The 18904-nt window shown below is 34.5% G+C and overlaps 1 protein-coding gene across 2 annotated transcripts in view; it reads right to left on the minus strand.

Annotated features, from left to right (window-relative positions):
• CEP85L (centrosomal protein 85 like) overlaps window positions 1-18904 on the minus strand; it is a 110498-nt gene that overhangs the window by 14648 nt on the left and 76946 nt on the right. For both annotated transcript variants that reach the window (XM_036248601.1, XM_036248602.1), the window contains 6 exons: window positions 16620-16737; window positions 11490-11669; window positions 8226-8378; window positions 7974-8128; window positions 4341-4458; window positions 2815-2865 (listed from right to left, as the gene is read on the minus strand). In XM_036248601.1, coding sequence (XP_036104494.1) covers window positions 2815-2865; window positions 4341-4458; window positions 7974-8128; window positions 8226-8378; window positions 11490-11669; window positions 16620-16737 — 775 coding nt within the window. The remainder of the gene's footprint in view (window positions 1-2814; window positions 2866-4340; window positions 4459-7973; window positions 8129-8225; window positions 8379-11489; window positions 11670-16619; window positions 16738-18904) is intronic.

Consider the following 18904-nt stretch of genomic DNA (forward strand, 5'->3'; position numbering starts at 1 on the left):
CTGAAGAAACTGAAAAACCAGTTATAGCATATGAGAAAGACATCATAATCTACATAGGCATAAGGTTGGCCATTCTTGTTTGTGTTAGTCCTCAACCAATGACATTTTTTTTTTCCACTGGGAGGGAGGGAGGGATGGGAAGTGAGAGAAAGAGAGAAAAATCAATGAGAGAGACAGACAGTGATCAGTTGCCTCCTGAACATACCATCCAACCGCAGTACTTGGGTGCGAGGGTCACTGACCCACAACCGCCGGGGACAATTACTAATTCTTTGAAGCTGCCCGGTTTTTTCCCATTAGCTTATATAGATGATTGAAGGGAAGTGCTCTATTACATGTATCAACTTGATAATATGCCCATTAACTGTAGTACAAAGCAACAAGTATACTTTTTCAACCTAAATGTTCTCTTTAGGATTCTCTCTCTGGTTTCCAATGCTAGAGAAATAATTAGTATTCATGTTTTCAGAATAGGCAATAAATTCAGGTTTTTATAGAGTTCACACCTTTTATATTCATCACAGACCACCAAATAACAAACAAAAATCAGGTTTTTTAATTGTGAGGGTTAAAAACCAAGTTTAAATGTAACATTAAAGTGTAAAATGTTCTCACTATCTGAGGCATATTTGTCTTCCTCTATAATGTTCTGTCCAAATAACACCTTGATAAATACAGCTACGTTGGCCAGCTCTCAACATTTGCTGTCTGTCTCTGGGAACAAACTACATACTAGATGTAGAGACCTAGACAGACAAAAAGGCTAAGACAAAAAAGAGAGAGACAGTCACTGCTTTACAAGATGACAGAATCAATGAGTATATTGTATTGTCTGGATCTGAATATTTGGCAATAAATGCATTTCACTAATTTGACTTCCAGTCTCAAATTAGTTTAAATAAAAAAATTAAAAAGTTCACTGAAGCATTTTAAGATCAAAGAATGGAAGAGTATATAATTATATATTCTATGTATCTGATTACATATGGTCATGACATACCTAAGTGTGATTAAAAGTCTGAAATACATCCTTAACAATGTATAAGAATAAATTGTATTAAGATGCCTCAACAAATGGGGCAAATGCACATTTCAATTAATACAAATATATCCTGAACATCTATAATGAGAGACAGCATGTAATAAAGAAACAAAATCTTACAAGTCTTATCCTCCAAAAATTTCAGTGCCAAAGGACAATGTTGACTGTCCTTAATTTGGATTGAAATAACTTTTCCTAGATTTACTTCTCAGAAAATGTTACCAAGTGAAATAGCAATTCCTTTAATTATGGTCTATCAGTCAAATAACGGTTGAAGAAACCTAACCATCTTGTGATTCAAATGGCTTGTAGAACAACTGAAGTTATGTCTGTGGAAATATAAGCTTAGGAGTATAACCTCTGAGAATCAATCAAGCAGAACCACGTACTTGTTGAACTGGGACGAGTGTTTGATTAAATTGATGAATTATTCAATACGGCCAAAGACAATCAAAAGAGACTGTCTATAATTCTGACACAAACCATCTACCTTTTCCTTTTTTACTCCCATTTTAAAGAAGTAGTATTAGAATTAGGAGATATAAAAATATTTATTCAGCCCTGGCCAGTTTGGCTCAGCAGTTAGAGTATCGGCCCATGGACCAAAGAGTTGCGGGTTCAATTCCAGTCAAGGGCATGTACCTCGGTTGCAATTCAATTCCCAACCCTGGTCAGAGTCATGCAAGAGGCAGCCAATCGATGAGTCTCTCTCACATTGATGTTTCCCTCTTTCTCTCTCTCTCTCCCACCACGCTGTCTGAAGATAAAGGAAAAAATATTCTGGGGTGAAGATTGAAAAATAAAATTACCCAGGAAAATTTTCCCAATGGCTTTCCATCATATTTAGAATAAAATACAAGGAACACATGCCCCTATGTCATCTGGCTCAGGCTGCTTGCTGCTGTCCCTCTCACCCCTCCACCTCACCATCGCTGCACTCCACACAGCAGCTTTCTCGCTGGACCTGGACTACACCAGGAACATGCAGAGAAATGACTGCTTTCTTTGCCTGGAATGCTTTTCCCCTGGTTATCTTCATTCAGATCTCTGTTTAAATAGTATTTCCTCAGGTGAAAATTAATGACCGCTGTATCTAATGGAGCACTGTTATTGCCCTCTACCCCACTTTTTAAAATAGCTTATATCACTACCTGATATTGTACTTCCATTTTCTCCATCTCACTCCACGCAATGGTCAGAAACTCCCCCCAGCACCAAGAATAGTGCCTGGCACATATAAAGATGCTCAGTAAATATGGAAAATCAATTAAAAAATCCATCTAATAGACAAATTTTGGATTGTGCATTATGGGTTAGATACTCTAAACTCTGGATATGTAGACAGATTACCTACCAGTCTCCACTCTCATGAAACTAAGTAGAAGGTAAAGACACAAATACATAAACAAAGTCTTATACTTTGATAATACAGAGGCAATAATATATAGAATTGTTGGGAAGGAGAACACTCATGCAGTCACAGTGGACTAAAAACAGTCTGCTGTCTTTAATTAGATCATGATGACTTCAACCAAATGTGTTCTTAGTAGAAGAAAGAGGACAATTAAGAAGAGGACAAGTGAGAACAGACAATTTTTACAATTTACCGCATAGCATTTTTGTTCTAAAAAACTAAAAAATATTTTAAAAATTTGCAACTTCATCTCAAATGCTATTAATTTTTAAATACAAATGCATATATGCTTTAATACTTTTTAGGTTGTGTAAACTGGCATATAGCTAAGTGAAAATAAGCACAAAACGCGTCTTACCTGAATTTCTAAAATCATTCTGTCAATCTCATCTTGTTGGCTCTCTATTATCTAAAACACAGAAAATATATCAGTCTGAATCATTTTTTTTCCCATTGCTTTCTAAAAGTATCAGTATTTCTTGGCCATCTGTATGTTCTTTTTGGAGAGATGTCTATTTAGGTCCTCTGCCCATTTTTTAATTGGGTTCTTTGTCTTCCTTTTGTTGAGTTGTATGAGCACTCTATGTATTTTGGAAATTAACCCCTTATCTGATGCATCATTGGTGATTATGGTCTTCCATATAGTGGGATCCCTTTCCATTTTGACGGTTGTTTCTTTCACTGTGCAGAGCTTTTGAGTTTGATGTAGTCCCATGTTTTCATTTTTACCTTTGTTTCTCTTGCCTTAGGTATTGTATCCACTGTGGAAAACACTATGGTGTTACCTCAAAAAGTTAAAAATTAAACTGCCATTTGACCCAGTGATCCCACTTCTAGGAATATACCCTAAGAAACCTGAAAGACCAATCAGAAAGAATTTATGTACCCCTATGTTCATAGCAGCACTATTTATAATAGCTAAGATATGGAAACAACCCAAGTGCCCCTCAGTAGATGAGTGGATAAAAAAGCTGTAGTACATGTACACAATGGAGTACTATGCAGCTGTAGGAAAGAATGATCTCTTATCCATTGAGATGGCATGGAAGGACCTGGAGAGTATTTTGCTAAGTGAAACAAGCCAAGCAGAGAAAGACAAATATCACATGATCTCACTTATTTATGGAATATAATGAACTAAACAAACTGATAAACAAAATTGACCCAGAGACATAGAGGTGAGGTACAGACTGACAAGACAAGCCTCAGAGGAGAGGGGTTTGGAGGGGGAGAGATAAACCACAGAACTTATATGCATGTATGCATAACCAATGGACATAGACAACAAAGCTGGGGATGGGGTGGGAGGGGGGAATGGGAAGGAGGGTGTCAATGGGGGGAAAAGGAGAAACGTCTGTAACAAAAACAAATTAATAAAAAAAAAAATTTCAAGTGCCCCCCCCCCCCCAAAAAAAAATTACCAGTATTCCAAGAAAACCAAACAAAAATCACAGGGAATTATAAATTATTTTTTTAAATCATAGTGTAATTTTTTAAATAAGTATTCATACCAGGTACCCTTTAAATAGCCCCATGCTTTGGATCACATATATGTAAAACTGCAAAACTCCTTCTTTACTTCTGGATAATAATTTTCTCTAGTGAAATTTATAAAAATAACTTTGAAACAGACCTTAATAATTTAGGAAGAAAAAAGATATCCTTTTGTTTTTGCTGATAAGTAATATAATTTCCTGAGTTTGGTTTTTATTTAAGTTTACTTAAATTGTAACTTTCTTTCCAAATAAAAACATTCAAACTAAAAATTCTATCAGCAATTAAATATTAGCAAAAGTATAAATCAAATGACTACAAATTATGTAGCTAGATACACACAGCCACATAATATAGATTTCATGTATATTATCATACATATATACTGACCTTATTAGCATTCTCATTTTGTTCTCTCAGGTTATCATTTTCATTCTGAAGCTGTTTTGCATCTAACATAGGAAGGCGAATTCCATCTTCAAGGCATCTTTCTACCTTTTGCTGCAAACTGTTTATTTTAGAAAGACAATTATAAAAAGAAAATAGGCTTTATATGCTGACTTTGGTAGAGGACTTCATAAATGAAGATCCTTCTTAGAGTCTATAATATTTTTTAATCAAGCAATAATCAAGACTTAAGACAGTATATGAGTAAGTTTGAGTGCCTATATTTCATGAAAGTAAGAAATACATTGGAGCTGATCATCTTTTCAGGAATCAGACCAGAGTCAAGTTGCTTAGTACGTGACATCCTTAGGCCTTCATTACCCTAATCTGAGCTCTGCACGCTAAGTTCTTCTCCGCCTCTCCGCACCAAAGGCAGAGCTACTTGGTTAAGATGACTGTGGTAGGGAATCTAAGAATATGAATACACATTTTTTGCCCTTCATTCTGAGCTCTGGAAAAGTTTTTAAAGACAGCTGTTGCCTGAACCAGAATCACATTTCTCCTTTATTAATAAGAGCAGCAATCTAATATAGTTATTACTTCACCTAACAGTTTCTCACACTATTCATGGAACAGAGTTGCATTTTAGAAGAGGAAACAAAAAAAAGGTTCTCTGGCACATTAAGAATAAAAGAATGGATTAAAAAAAAAAGAATAAAAGGATGGGGATAGGGGAATGGCATTAGCCTTGAGAAAGAAAGAATAGTCGTGTTTGGGTTAAAAGGAACTATACCATTTACAATAATGACTAAAACCATAATATAACAGTAAGACACCTAGTGATAGCTCTACTTTAGCCTGTGATCATATGTGACAGTTGCAGAGTACTAAAAGAAATAGACTTCATTTTATTTGGGTTTTGATATTTTCATTATTTTTCTTCTTCAAAGTATTATGGCTATCCTGTCCTCAAAAAAAGAAAAGGAGCATTTGAGATCTTGCTTCCCAAGACTGTTCTCAGTTTGGCTCAAATAAATGCTTACAGAAATTCAAAAAGAAAAATAAGAAATATGATATTCAGATTATAGACAAAGACTTGACAGTCCTAATGACACAATATGGGCTTCAGATGTATTGGTAAATAATGGCACCAAAGAAGTTTTTTTGTATTACAAATGTAGTGTACTGCTTCATAATATATTACTTGTCATAAAAACAAAACAAAACAAAACAAAAACTTGCTTTCTCAGACTAAAAGTGAAAAACACATTATTTTTATTCCAGAATGCAGTCAGGACACGATTATATTTATAACATTCTAAAAGAAATAAAACTTCTAAGGTCTTTCATATAAAAAAAAATAAATAAGCTGACTATGAAGAGGGAAAAAGGTACTCTGTCATGGAAAAATACCAAGTAATCCTTTTTTCATATATCCATTCTCATCTTCTTTATGCTATAAAGCATGCTCACTTAAAACAAATAATAAATCTCTTGATCAGCAAAGGTACCAACTATTGCATTAGTAGAGATCACACCCACATATTTACTTACTTTTCATCTGTAATAGAAAACTTTTCTTATTTCATTTTGAAATCTCAAAAGTTCTTATGTATTCATAAAGCAGGTAACTTAGAAATATTATACAAAACAGAAAACTGTAATGATATATTTCAAAGTCACGTGCACATCTGCAGTTCTGGAACTTAAGGAATACTACATCATACAGCTGAGGAAACTGAAATAGCACTCCTGCCCCCAAAGTCAAGTGACACCACAGCCACACAAGTATTGAAGAATTATACAAGACCTTCCTGGGTCCTTTGCATCTATTTGAAATCAAGAGAAATATTTTGGGGTAATATCACCTCAGAGAGCATCAAGATAAAGTTAAGAAATGGAAAATGTATTCTGAAATGCATAAAAAACACTAGTCTCAATGTTCTCCAAAAACTTAATAAAAAAGAAAATCTAAATAATAGAGAAGGTATAAAGTCACATTAAATATGTAAAAGCACACACTGGAACAAAACAAACATTCAAATTATTTTCAAGTGTTCCTAATCCTATATTCATAAAACAACACAGCTTGAGTTTATAATTATAATGCCCTAGAAAACAGAATGGATATATTACCTCGTTTCATTTTATCAGCAAGATGAAAGAAAAAGATATAAGGTAGAATTAGCAGAAGTCAGAAAGCTATGGAGACAAGAGATAGGCTATAAGATGTGGCATTATAAAAAGTTCCCTTAAAAAGCAAGACAGCAGGAAATGGGAGAAAAGTAAAGGTCGAGTCAAAGTGTATGAATTTTTTTGGAGCCTAGGTTAGAAGCACTGAAGACTGAACAGTCCCAGAAATTGGAATTTTCTGCACTGAAATCCAAGGGAAAAAACAAAAACAAAAAAACAGACCAGGCATATTTAAGACTGAAAATAGTAAAGCAATATTAACATGAAATTAGCATATAGATTTTGATTAAACATCCGGGAATACACTGAGTTATATATAATTGAGACAAGCATGAAGAGTGTATCTCTTAAATTTAGTTTTTTGTTGTTTTGCTGTCATTCTTCAGGATATTTTGTCTATTTATGATCAATAATCTATTAAGTTTTACAAGACAGAGAGTACATGTACATGCATATATAACACAGTTGGCTAGATTTTTCAGGAATCCAATATGAATTTCCCAGCTTAAATACATTAGCTAAATATACTAACAAATGATATTCACTGTAATTCTAACTGCCGCGATTTAAAAGCGGAGTCCCATGAGGCAAGATGTGTGAGTAAGCCTGGAAGGTACGTTGGCAAGCAGTCCTGTCTGTCCTCTGCGAGAGCTGAAATGGGAGTCCATTGCTTCACTTGGACATAGCTCACTAAGGAGTACAGTTTGAGCATTTGGCTGCCTCTCTTTCGTTTATTGAATTTTTACTTATAAACCTTTGGCAAGGTGTCAGTATATTGCATCAAAATGTTAAATAAGCCCTGGCTAGTTTTGCTCAGTGGTTAGATCATCAGGCCCACAGACTGAAGGGTCATGGATTTGATTCTGTCAAGGACATGTACCTGGTGGTAGGTTTGATCCCTGGCCCTGGGTGGGAGGCAACTAATCGATGTGTCTCTGACATTGATGTTCTTCTCTCTCTTTCTCTCTCTCCCTCTCTCCCACTCTATCTAAAAAAGCAATGGGAAATACTCTCAGGTGAGGATTAACAACAAAAAAAAGTTAAACAACAACTAACATAACCTGTTTTAATGACACCATACTTCTGGTTCTTCATAGAACATCTTTAAGATAAGAATTAAGAGTAATAATTAAAAATTAATGTATTTTGGCCCAGCCAGTATGGCTCAGTGGTTGAGCATCAACCCATGCACCAAGAAGTCACAGGTTCGATTCCCAGTCAGGGCACATGCCCAGGTTGTGGGCCCAATTTCCAGTGGGAGGCATGCAGGAGGCGGCCAATGGATGTTCCCTCTCATCGATGTTTCTCTCTCTCCCTCTCCCTTCCTCTCTCTCTCAAATAAAAAAAAAAAAAAAAAGACAATTAGTGTATTTTAAGTGAAATGCTTTATGAAAAATATAAATAACTTAAAAATAACAAAAGAATTACTGAAGGTTTTCTTACCTCTGAACTGTAGTTACCAACTCCTTTTCTTTCTTTTTCTGGCACATTAGCTGTGTCTCTTTCTCTTGACACTGTTTTTTAATCTCTTCAAGATTTTTTTCCATATCTATCAAAGTCTCTTGCAAATTCTTGTTTTTTTCTTCTAGAACCTGCAGCTAAGAAGAAATTTTTAAAATTCATAAAATATGAAATATTAAGTGTGTTTGAACTAGAAATCGTTCCCAAGTATTAATACATTTTATTTCATGTTACCTGTAGACTCTGACTCTGTACATCATCTAGGGTTGGAAGATCAGCCAGATACTTTTCCAAGGTCTCAATTCTTCTCTGCTTCTCTCTGTTTTGTTCAGATTCCTTCTGGCACTTCTTTTTCAGGCTACTGATGTATCTATCTCTGGTTTTAAGCTATAAAAAAGATTATGAATCTTCAGTGGTTTTATGTCATTAAAAAAATAATAACAAAACAAACATTCTAAGGCATCACTGAATTCTCCAACAGTTCTAGGTTATAGTTAATACCACCACCAACTCAAGTAAGATTTATTTTATTTTATCAATTCTAATGTTCACATGTGTTCAAATTTTCATATCACTGAAATCAAGTTTTTGAAATTTTTGTTTTCATTTGTAACTGATGGCAATCTATAAACTGTAGTCAGCCAAGTAGCAGTAATTATGTTTTTACTGTATTTATTTAATATAGTTTGTAATGCCTGCATATGTGCAAAGTTGGTCAAAGCTCTTTGTATCTTTGGCATTTCAACAGTGTTATGTACATGCTGAAACTATGTATTGAGTTTAAAATATATTTAAAACACCTTTTAGAATGTTCCATTATAATTTGGCATTGAGGAAAGTTATTGGATATTCAGCAAGACACAGAAACAGAGCCCTGGGGCATAACACTGAAATCAGCAAAGCGTTATTCTCTGAAGGAATGAGTCCAATTCTTATTTCTTGCAAAACTATATCCAAATATTTTATGTGAAATAAGAAAGGAAGATGCCTACAAATAATTAAAGCTGTTCTGTTACTAAAAGACTTGCAAAGAAATTGCTTAACATGTACTAAGGCAATACAATCCAAGCCAGGAGGACTTGCTAAAATGATCAAATACTTAGGAACTGATAAGGGGACTGTCCAGACCAATCCATACCTCAAGCAAGACTTCTGTTAAACCCCTGTTTCATAATTAAACTTGCAGTGTATGTTCTAAAAATTACATAAAATAAAGGTGTGTCTTACCATTAATGTCATTTTAGGATTGACGAAATATGTTAACTGAGCACCTACTACAGAACACATACAGTACATAATACTAGCAAATCCCAATTTGTGTAGGCCAGACCTCAGATTTCTATCAAGCAATTTTTTCACCACCTTTGCATGTGATATATACTATCTTTAAATTTCATCTGATATTCAAAGTTCTTTCATAGTTAAGATCAATTATAAACAACATGCATATACAGAATTGCCTAAAAAGTTAACTCCAGACCTTAAATTACCAGTCTTCCAAATATGTAACATTATTTTTGAAATTTACAGGGTTCTAAAATATCTTTAAAGACCTTTGCATATTCACCAGGGAAATAAATGCCAGCAATCAGTGGTATAATGGAGTAGTCCTTTCAAATTTTATTAAAGCTAACACTTGTCCACAATTTAGTTTCTTTCATGCCTTATCTAATTTCTTTCAGGTCCAACTTAACTGTGATCTCTGACAACTTTATTAACTCTGTATTTCATGTATTCACAACTGACAGCCTACATTTGCTCCATCTATATTTAGAAGACGGGCTTGATTAGGCTTCATAAAGTTTCTAGCATAAGTAACTAAATATATAGTAATAAACATTGAAGACAATTTTGTTTTGTTTCATTTGAGAAGAATAGAGCAGTTGGAGGCAAATTAAGAACTGTGTTTTGGACCTGAAAGTTTGAAATATTTTTAAGATATCCATGTAGGAGCTGTCAAATATGTGGTGAGTGTATAAATTGATTTTATTAAGCACTGACACCAAAAGTAATAAAAGATAAAAATGTTTAGATAAAATATAAAAATAAATCTTAAAATTGTATCCACTGAATAATCATACACTTCCCACAACCTTTTAATTAATAAGTCTCAGGTGAGAAAATATTTCAGTCCTTCCCACATCTATACGACCAATGAATTTTCCTTTGCTCCTTCCAAATTGTGATTTGTATAAAGCTTCAAAAACACACAAAAAACAAGAAACAGGTATTTAAGATACTTCCAAGTTAGTCAATATAAAATACATCATACAGCTAGAAATAATAAGAGACATAAGAGAAACCATGTAAAATTTTTGTCAGGTTTTGGAAGATAAAAATTTTAACTCAAAATGGTGGTAGAAGAGACTTGACTTTGGATGGTGAACACCCAATATAATATACAGATGATATATTATAGAATTGTACACCTGCAGCCTATATAATTTTATTAATGTCACCCCAATAAATTTAATAAAAACGTTTTAAAAAATTTAAACATACATACACAAAAATCTGTTTTTAGTTCTCTATTAACAGCTCCCATCTCCCTGCAGAAATCATGGTGACCTGATTCAAGATCACTTGAATAGAGGATTTAGTTAATAGAACGATAAGCTGGGCATATCAAAAGAGGAGTCTGAAATAAATTCTGCCACTAAGTAGCAGCTTAAGGATCTGTGCCTCTTCAGTAAATCAGGGCTAACATCTATCCTATTTTATCTGTAATAATATTATAAAGGAATGAGATGCAATATGTGAAAAAATACTTTAATATAGGCAGAAAGGTTAAATGTACAAATACATTGTGTGTGTGTGTGTGTGTGTGTGTGTGTGTACATATGTATTTCGCATTTAGCTACTTATTCTGAACCGGGGCTTCAGCTTAAACAACGAAGTCATTTTCTAATGAAAAAAAAAGACCATCCTTGTTTCATCTACCAATCCTTCATGCCCATTGTGGCAAAGAAACAGGGCCCAGAAAGAAAAGGAAAACAAGTGCCCTGGCCGGTCTGGCTCAGCGGTTAGAGTGTCAGCCTGCAGTCCAAAGAGACCCTGGTTCAGTTCCCACTAAGGGCACATACGTCAGTTGCAGTTTGTCCCCGGCCCTGGTTGGTCATGCGGGTGGCAGCCACACAATGTGTCCCTTTCCCGTCGATGTTTCTCTCTCTCCCTTCCACTCTGCCTGAACAAAAAATGGAAAAATGTCCTTGTTGGAGGATAAAAAAAATAGTTAAAAAAAAGGGAGAAAAAGTATTGGTTCAAATAACTTTATAAAGGTTTCACTATTACTTAGAACTATACAATATACAGTGGTATTTTTACCCCTCAAGAAAATCCATGGATTTTTGTAGATAGGGTTCTCGAAATTTACAAAACTAATCACGTCAATATAAATTTCTAGCCTGGTATGATACCTGGCATAGAGCAGATGACAGGCAAATAACTACATGTTGAAGAAATGCTGTTGACCTAATTTCACTTTATCAAAATACCTACCTTCTCCTCTAGTTTCTTCTTCTCTTCATTAAATTGGCTCATTCTTTGTTTGAGAAACTGATTAAGCTGTAAGACTTCTTTCTCAGTAGATGCAAGCTTTTGCTCAAGTTCCTCTTGCTGGGAAGTGGACACTGACCGATCTGAAAATGGAGACTGGAGTGAAGAGTTCTCATATTGTGGCTATTAGGAAAGAAAAAATGACAGGTAAGACTTAACTTGAACAACTGAAAAGAAATTGGAAATGAGGTATAGTAGAAAGAGTGCATATAGGCTCTAGCAACAAACACAGCTTGGCCTAAATTCCAGCTCGCCACCAGTTTAACAAAGTGTTGCACAAAAACACAATGCAACTGCCCAAATGCTAAGGCAGCTGTATGTGTAGTAGCTATGGAAAAGCCTCTGTATAACCTGAATGAGGTCTTGAAGAACTCAGATAGTCCCAAAGGTGAAAATGCAATTCAAAAATCATATAAATATCAATTATCGGTTCAAGGTATGTCAAAGACGACAAAGGGCACTGCCCTTTATAAACTCAAATTATAAGAAGAGACATAAGAGAAACCCTTATATAATCATATATAGGACACATTATAATATGGTAGCCAAAAAAATGTCATCCTAAGTACAAAGTGGCAGGAGGTATGAGGATAAATGATGATGGCACTGGGAGAATTAGGAAAAAAAACTTTACTGGGAAGGTGGCTTTTGAGATAGATTTTGAAAATAGGAAAGACTCTAGCAGGAATAGAGAAAAGAAAAAAAGAACATTTTAAAAAAAGATGAAATATATGTGGAGAATGCCCATGTCTGTTTAAATTATAGGTTACAAGAGGGGGGAGTACAAAGAAAAATTTTAAATTCTAACTGGATATTATAGAATTCCAAGGTACATAGTTTCACAGAAAATGGAAAGCCAGTGATGATTTCAGAAGACTGTGAACTATGTTTTGTAAATTCCCTGGCTTTTTTTGTAACTTCTTGGCATTTATAAATTCCCTGGTATTTAGCCCCATCTCTCTTTTTCAGTATTCAACAAAAGAAAAAAATAGTTCACATATATATCATATATATTTTTTTTCCATTAAGTCCTGTTAACCACAGGTTGCAATTGTGGTATAAGGCATTACAATACAAAATCACTCTTTGGTTCTACCAATTCTACCACTAAAACAATCTAGGAAGTTTGAATTTTAGAATAAAAACATAGTTCTCATTTTCTCCCTATGTCTATGTCTCAGGTCATCATGATTCTAAGGTTATTAAAAGTTTTTAATGGGCAAATAGAATATACAGAATATCAATGGTAGTATTTTCGTTGTTTAATGGGTTAGGAATTAGGATGAACAAGCTATGAACCCCAAAATATGCAAATACAAAATGCAGTGCATTGAAATGAACGTTGTTCCTAGACCCAAGGTAAAAATTCCTTTGCTAAAGAAATGTTATATCATCATATTTGTTGTTTCTTCTAACCCCTGCCATTTAATCAGCTCTCTATATCTAGTGTAAAAAGTTTATCTTATATATTTATCATATCCATTTAATATTTCAGGTACTCCCTTTTATTAACCGTCCTAATCTTTTCACATCAAACTTCTCAAAATTTTAATTATCCACATAATTTAAGATCCTTCTAATACTTTTAGTAGCCCAACCCCTTTCCATGTCCTTGCAGAGACTTCTCTCCTTGCTGACTGGCTGGGAGAGCCCTCTACTGGCTGATGCTCTGTCAGAAAGCATTTTCTTCAGCTTTCAGGTATACATTAAATTTTACATGCCTTTGATAATATAATAATTCTTGTATAATTCAAGTAAGACCATTATTCAGCATAATAAAATTACAAGGAGAAACTGCATGGTTCTATTAAAATACCATTATCATAAATAAGCCCTCATACATATGGTGAAATGATTTTTGACAAGGTGCCAAGACCAGTCAATGGAGAAGAGACAATCTTCTCAACAAATGGTTCTGGGAAAACTTGATTATTCACATGCAAAAAAAAATGAAGTTGGACCCTTACCTAACATCACATATAAAACTGTAAACTGGTAGAAGAAAATATATGGCAGAAGCTTCATGGCTTCTTATCATTGTACTTGGCAATAATTTATTGAATATGACACCAAAGGCACAGGTTAAAAAAAAAAAAAAAAGTAGCCCTGGTGAGTATAGCTCAGATATTAGACCATCAGTCTGTGCACAAAAGGGTCGTGGGTGCAATTTAGGGTCAAGGGCACATACTTGGGTTGCAGGTTCAATCCCCAGACCCAGTCAGGGTACGTGAGGGAGGCAACCAATCTATGTGTCTCTCTCACAATGATGTTTTTCTCTCTCTCCCTTCCCCTGCCGCCCTCCTGCCTCCATCCCTTCTACTCTCTCTAAATATCAATGGAGAAAATATCTCTGGGTGAGGATTAATAATAGTAGATAAGCCCTGGCCGGTTTGGCTCAGCAGTAGAGCATCGGCCTGTGGACCTGAGAGTCCTGGGTTCGGTTCCCGCTAGGGGCATGTACCACACACACACACAAAAATAATAATAATAGTAGACAAATTGGACTTCATAAAAATTAAAATATTTTGTACATGAAAAGACACTATCAACAGAGTAAAAAGACATTCAAAATAGAAAAAATTGCAAATTATACATCTGATAAAGGATTAATATTCAGAATACATACAGAACTTCTAAAACTGAACATCAAAAGAACAAACAACTGAATTCAAAAATGTCTTGAACAGACATTTCTCCAAAGAAGATAACAGAGATACCTTATTCTATTGTGCTTCTCATTATTGCACTTAGTAGCTACTGCATTTTCTACAAAATGAAGGTCTGTGGCAACCCTGCACAGAGCAATTCTATCTGCATCATTTTTACAACAGGCTCAGATGATGGTTAGCATTTCTTAGCAACAAAAAATTTTAAATTCCAATATGTGCATTGTTTTTGAAGATATAATGGTATTGCACACTTAACAGACTACAGTATGGTCTCAACATAACTTTTAAATTCACTGGGAAACCAAAAAATTCATGTAACAAGATTTTTATTGCAATATTCACTTCACTGTGATTGTCTGGAATCAAACCTGTAACATCTCCCAGGTATGCCTGTATACAAATGACCAATAAGCACATGAAAAGATACTTAGTATCCTTATCATTAGAGAAATGCAAATCAAAACTACAATTAGATACCACTTCACATCTATTAGGATGTCTATTATCAAAATAACAGAAAATAACAGATGTTGGCAACATGTGGAGAAAAAGAACCCTTATACACTGTTGGTGGGAATATAAAATGATACAGCCACTGTGAAAACATTATGGCAGTTCCTCAAAAAATTAAAAATAGAATTATCATATGATCTATCAATTCCACTTCTGGTTATATATTGGAAAGAATTGAAAGTAGGGTCTCAGAGATATGTATACACCCATGTTCAAATAAATAATATAAAATATGTTCATGGCAACCCAAGTATCCAGTGATATGAATGGATAAGCAAAATGTGGTATACATATTATTCAGCTTTAAAAAGAAAGGAAATTCTGACATATGTTTAAACATACATGAACTGTGAGAACATTATGCTAAGTAAAATAAGCCAGCAACAAAAAGACAAATATTGTATGATTCCACTTAACATGAGATGCTTAGCATAATCAAAATCATAGAAGAAAGACAAATACCACATGATCTCACTTATTTGTGGAATATGATGAAGAAGGTGAGCTGATGAACGAAATAGACCCAGAGACACAGAAAGGACTATGGTTCAGACTGACAAACCTCAGAGTAGGGGGGTGGGGGGGAGGGATGAGATGAACTTATATGCATGTATGCATAACCAATGGACACAGACGACAATGCTAGGGGAGTGAAGGGGGTGGGATGGGGAGGAGGGTGTCTGGGGGGGAAGGAGAAACATCTTTAACAAAAATAAATTAATAAAAATTAGAAAAAACAAAATCAAACAAACAAAAAAGTAAGAATTATGATTTAAAAACATCATAGAAGCAGAAAGTAGATTGTGATTGTCAGGGGTGGGGAAAGAATACAGAGGTATTGTTTAATGGGTACAGAGTTTCAGTTTTTATAAGATGAAAAGTGCTATAGAAATGGATGGGTGTGTACAGTATTATGAATGTATTTATCACCACTGAACTGTACACTTAAAAATTGTTAAGATGAAAGATGGTAAATTTTATATGTATTTTTACCCAAAAATATGAAAACAAAATGGAGATAACTCCTCCACCCCACAATATATATAAACCTATTAGAAGAGTAAAAAAGTCTCAAAGTCAGATAACATTCTGTTAATATATCTATGAGTTGGGAGTAGGGGTCGTAGACATTACTAACAGGAGCTAAAAATCAGAACAAGCTCTCTGAATAGCAATTTCACAATACCAATATAAATTACCAATTCATACAACACCTAGAAAGTTCACTTCTGACAATTTAACTTACAAAAATATTTGCACATGAGCAAAACAATGTTTATAAATGATTATTTTTCACATTACTTATAATAGCCCCAAACTAGAAACTATACAAATTTCGATGAGTAGGAACAAGTTGAATAAATAAAATGAGAAATCAAGCAGTTGTAAAAGCAAAAGAAAGGGATGCTGTCTATGTAATGATATAAAAATAATCACTACTTTTTATATAATTTTATGTAAGATAAAGAAAAAAACAAAGTGATAAATAATGTATTTTTTTATACTTTTTCTTAAAGTTGGGAATAAAATACATTTATATCTGCTGGAGATACACACCAACTCTGGAAGCACATAACAGAAAATGAAAGCAGTTCCTATGTGTGTGGGGGTGTAAACTGGTCAGATGGAAGACAGTACTTGGATATCTTTTACTACACACATAAATATGAACCATGTGAAAGAGTCATTAACTAAAAAAATATCCTAATCTTAGGAGCTAAGTATAAAATGAACATATGCTTGCCCTGGCTGGTTTAGCTCAGCGGTTGGAGCATCGGCCTGCAGACCAGAGTCCTGGGTTTGGTTCCCGCTAGGGGCACATACCAAAAAAAAAAAAAGAACATATGTTTTATTAATAAAACAACAACTATAACATCCTCTAGAATCTTACCTGCAAATTAGACATATAAGAATCCCCACAATTTACATAGTGTCCTAATATGGCATGTTGTGCCCGTAACTCATTATCCCTTATCCGCTCATGTAGGTGGGTAATTTGTTGCTTCTGCCTGCAAAACATAAATTGAAGTCACAGTATAAAAAACATACTTTTTTAAGATATAGTTAAAAGAAGAACTTTTAAAAAAATGTTTTATTGATATTTTAGGGAGAGAGAGGAAGGGAGAAAGAGAAAGATCGATGTGAGAGAGAAACATTAATCAGCTGCCTCCTGCACGCCCCCCACTGGGGATCAAGTGTGCAACCCAGGCATATGCCCTGACTGGGAATGGAACCAGGACCCTTCAGTCCATGGGCCGACATTCAATTCACTGAGCCACACTGGCTGGGCTAAAAGCAGAACTTTAAGTATTCTAATAATTTGACATAAAAGTTAAAAGTATTACCAATCTTAAAATTCATAATTGGAAACTGAGCAACTTGAATGACTGGATTATTTCCTTGTATCTTTCTACAATATACAAAATTGAGGAATATATATTTTAATAGATTATATTAATAATTATCTGCATTTTCCATAGACTGAATGTTTGTGTCTCTCCAAAATTAATACATTAAATCTTAATGTTCAGTTTGATGGTATAAGAAGGTGGGTGCCTTTGGGAAGTGATAGGAAGTGATAGGCATTAGGGCAGAGAAGCTTCGAGGTAATTGGTATCCTTATAAAAGAGGTCCAGAGAGCTCCCTGGCCCCTTTCACGATGTAAGGTTACAGGAAGAAGATGGCCATATATGAACCCGGAAGTTGGCTCTCATCAGACATTGAATCTGCTGGTGACTTGATCTTGAACTTCCCAGCCTTCATAACTGGGAGAAATAAAATACTGTTGTTTATAAGCCACCCAGTCTATGGTATTTTGTTATAGCAGCCCAAATGGACTACAATATCTATTAACTTATACCCAATAAAATAAAATAATAATTATAATGGTGTTTAAAAAATAATAAAAGTCCACTGATTCTGATTGTTTGAAGAAGAGTATATCCATATTAATAAAAGCCTGAATTTTAATCTGTTTTTTAAAAGTGCAATATAGGGCCCTGGCTGTTTTGGCTCAGCGGTTAGAGCATTGGCTCTTGGACTAATGAGTCGCAGGTTTGATTCCAGTCAAGGGCACATACCTCAGTTGCAGTTCGTCCCTGGCCCTGGTCAGGTCATGCGAGTGCAGGGTGGCAGCCAGTCAATGTGTCCCTCTCACATCAATGTTTCTCTCTCTCTCTCCCTCTCCCTCCCACTCTATCTGAAGATAAATGGAAAAATATCCTCAGGTAAGGATAAAAAAAAAAAAAAGTGCAGTATAGGGAACTTAGTCAATAATATTGTAATAACTATATATGGTGCCAGATGAGTATTAGACTTATCAGGGTGATCATTTTGTAAAGTATGTAAATGTCTAATCACTATGTTGTACACCTGAAACTAATATAATATTGTACATCAACTATAATTGAAAAATAGATTAAAAAATAAAATAAAAAGTATTAATTTCAATACTGTATAATGAATTAAATTATAAGTGTTCAAAATATATACTCAATTGGGTCTATAATTACTCATATAAAAATTTCACTTTTATTAGAAATATCAAATATTAGTAAAAGTTTTTTCATAAAATCAATTAAAACTATCTTCTAGAATCTTCATCCACTTATACAGTATGGAAGTATCAAGCATAACGCATATCCTATGTGTAAGGCTCAGTTCAAGATAGTAGGGGAAAAAGAAAATATGAAAGGACAGATGTCTATGCTTTAGTTCATATTCCAGTAGGTCTTTACTTTCTAAGCAAAACCTTTTGAAATTTCAACTCTCAAATATATTTAAAGGTTTGAATTGGGTTTTAATTTTAAGGTTAAAATGTCTACTACCGGTTGGTTTGGCTCAGTTGTTACGGCATCAGCCTACAGACCAATGGGTCGCAGGTTTAATTCCAGTCAAGGGCATGTACCAGGGTTGTGGTTCGTCCCTGGGTCCTGATTGGGGTCATGTGGGGGTGCAACCAGTCTGTGTGTCCCTCTCAAGTCAATGTTTCTCTCTCTCTCCCCCTCCCTCCCTCCCTCCCACTCTATCTGAAGATAAATAGAAAAATATACTAGGGTGAGGTTTTTTTTTAACTGTCTACTACGTTATCCCATATAAGCACATGAAAATAAGTGTAACTAGCATTGATTAAACACCTCCTCAAACTATTTTCCCAATTACCATGCTACAGAACAT

Source organism: Molossus molossus, unplaced genomic scaffold, assembly GCF_014108415.1.
Source record: "Molossus molossus isolate mMolMol1 unplaced genomic scaffold, mMolMol1.p scaffold_m16_p_8, whole genome shotgun sequence".
Lineage (NCBI taxonomy): Eukaryota > Metazoa > Chordata > Mammalia > Chiroptera > Molossidae > Molossus > Molossus molossus.